Here is a 2,209-nt window from a genome sequence, read left to right on the forward strand (position 1 = left end):
CGAGGCACTGCACACACAGCCATGCACTGCAGCACACCACTGCCCCCTGTAGCCAGCCGCATCCCCCCGCCAGCCCCACCTCTATCATATGTAACATCTACAAAACAGAAATAATTTTAAACACATTAATACTGACAGACTATTTAATTTAATGCTTTTATGGGATCCTATTGTAGCTGTTGTTTCTAATATTTACCTCTTTGTTGACTAATTTTATTACATCCGGAGAGTTCTGTTGTAGTACTATTAGATAATCCTTTAAAAATTGTGTGTCACTCTCCGGCAGATTTGCGATGAGCTGCGTTATAAGATCGCTCATGTTGACCGACACGAGCCTTGTCGGTGCATCTGCAGCTTCTAAATATGCTAGCTCCCCATCCAACTCACTCGAGTTGCTAGGTGTGCTCTGAAGCTCCTCCAAGTTACACTTGTCATCGTCAGGTGCGTGCTGCTCCCGGAGTAGTCTCAATTCCCGCTCGCACTCTTGTTCTCGAGCCCTCTGCGATGCTAGAACATCGGCAGGTGGCATTGAAAAATTACTCTGAAAAATAGTTTATCAAGATGTTCAGACAAAAATGTTCTAAACAGTTTCGGTTATTTTTTTTCTAGCATTCTTATTTTTTTATAGGTACTTACTAAGTTATAGTTCCCGCTGCCGACTGAAACCAGTGGTAATTCATCGTGTTCGTCATCTAACATATTCTTGCTACTTTAAACAATGAAACCAACAATAAATTATAGTTAATCGTTGTCTCTTTGGTTTTGACTGGTGTTGGCTTTCTGAACTTACGTTATTTGTAGATTTATTTAAACGATTCAAATTCAAAATAACAGTAAATTGTCACAATAACATAAAACATCTGATTTCTGATAGATGACAGAAGTTCATCGTGGTTGGCAAAGAGTATAAAATGTCAATCCAGCCTTACAGGACTTCATGTAACCTCTTAGAGACAAATACAACAAGTTCATTTGCAATAATTATACAATTTAATTAAAAACTAAACAAATCCGTTACTTTGCTATCTTTCCGGATGTGTAACAGAACCATTTTTCGCATCTCCTATAACTAAACTCCTGTACTGTACTAAAATATCGCAAAACTTCTAAATCTGGTCACACCATTGAAATGAAACAACAAAGAAAATCCTGGAAAATCAATAACTTTGCCAAGTGACATTGACGTCAGTGGTGTCGATTTTTATAATGATATAAATTAAATTTGTTTTGTTAGAGGCAAGTACATTTACTATATTCTTTGAGTGAGAGTCTAGGTAAAGGCGCTGGCCGGTACTCGCTTTAGCCTGAAGCCTTAAGGCGTCGGTGTATTTACTATTAAAACGTTTTATTTAAATTTTCAAGGGAAAGGATAAGTGATTCAGTGCTATTAAAAATGTGGAGACCCGGCTCGAACGCCGGCAAACCAGCGGGCAACAAAAAGCTAGATGTAAAAAATCCTGATGCGGTGTTCACCGAGCTGATGTTGGAGTGCAGAAACAGCGTGCCGGGTGCACGCTTCTCCAAGAAGCTGCGGGCTGTTCTCGAGAAGTAAGTTTCTGTGTGCACTTGACCTTTTATTTAATCGAAATATTAAAATAATACATGTTTCGGTTATACGCTTATTTTAAATCACGAATGTAATGTTGATGGTTAATGTTTATTATCAGTATATTTTAATAGTAAAATATACAATTTCTTTGATATGAAAAGAAGCGAAAGTAAATTATTGCGCATTGTGTAAATACGACGCACATTAACTCAAAATATATATTGCTGTTTGATTGCCAATGTATTTATTGAGGTATTTTCTTTGTTTAACTTTGTATTGCAATGTTCTTTATATTTAGTATTTGTTAATCATCATTTTTAGTTGTGATGAGTTTATTGTTGTTGAAGACTGCTGTGCCCATTGATTGTGATATTAAACATATAGAAAATAATTCTTATATAAATCTAGTAAGTAATTATGGCATGTCTATATTGAGGTGGCATGGTGATGACACTCAAATATCATTTATCAGCAATAAGGCGACAAAAGTGTTATAAATATTAAATACAACTAACCAAATATCCTTGACTGGTCTCAACACAATGTTCTTACTAGAAATTCAGGTAAACCTAAATGTTGACTTTATGTACTAAAAACTAAAATCAAGAGTTATTTATCTTTCCAGTGAAATGCAAACAAGTACAGCAGTTTTGTTTTGTT

General features: G+C 35.8%; 1 protein-coding gene across 1 annotated transcript in view; it reads right to left on the reverse strand.

The window, feature by feature from the left end:
• LOC106109533 overlaps positions 1-873 on the reverse strand; it is a 3,717-nt gene extending 2,844 nt beyond the window's left edge. The window contains exons 1-3 of the mRNA XM_013291065.1: positions 637-873; positions 197-541; positions 9-97 (exon numbers count right to left, since the gene is read on the reverse strand). Of these exons, the coding sequence (XP_013146519.1) occupies positions 9-97; positions 197-541; positions 637-699 (497 nt within the window). The 5' untranslated portion in view covers positions 700-873. The remainder of the gene's footprint in view (positions 1-8; positions 98-196; positions 542-636) is intronic.
• Positions 874-2,209: the final 1,336 nt, after the last annotated feature.

Source organism: Papilio polytes, unplaced genomic scaffold (genome assembly GCF_000836215.1).
Source record: "Papilio polytes unplaced genomic scaffold, Ppol_1.0 DF821214.1, whole genome shotgun sequence".
NCBI classification, from domain to species: Eukaryota; Metazoa; Arthropoda; class Insecta; order Lepidoptera; family Papilionidae; genus Papilio; species Papilio polytes.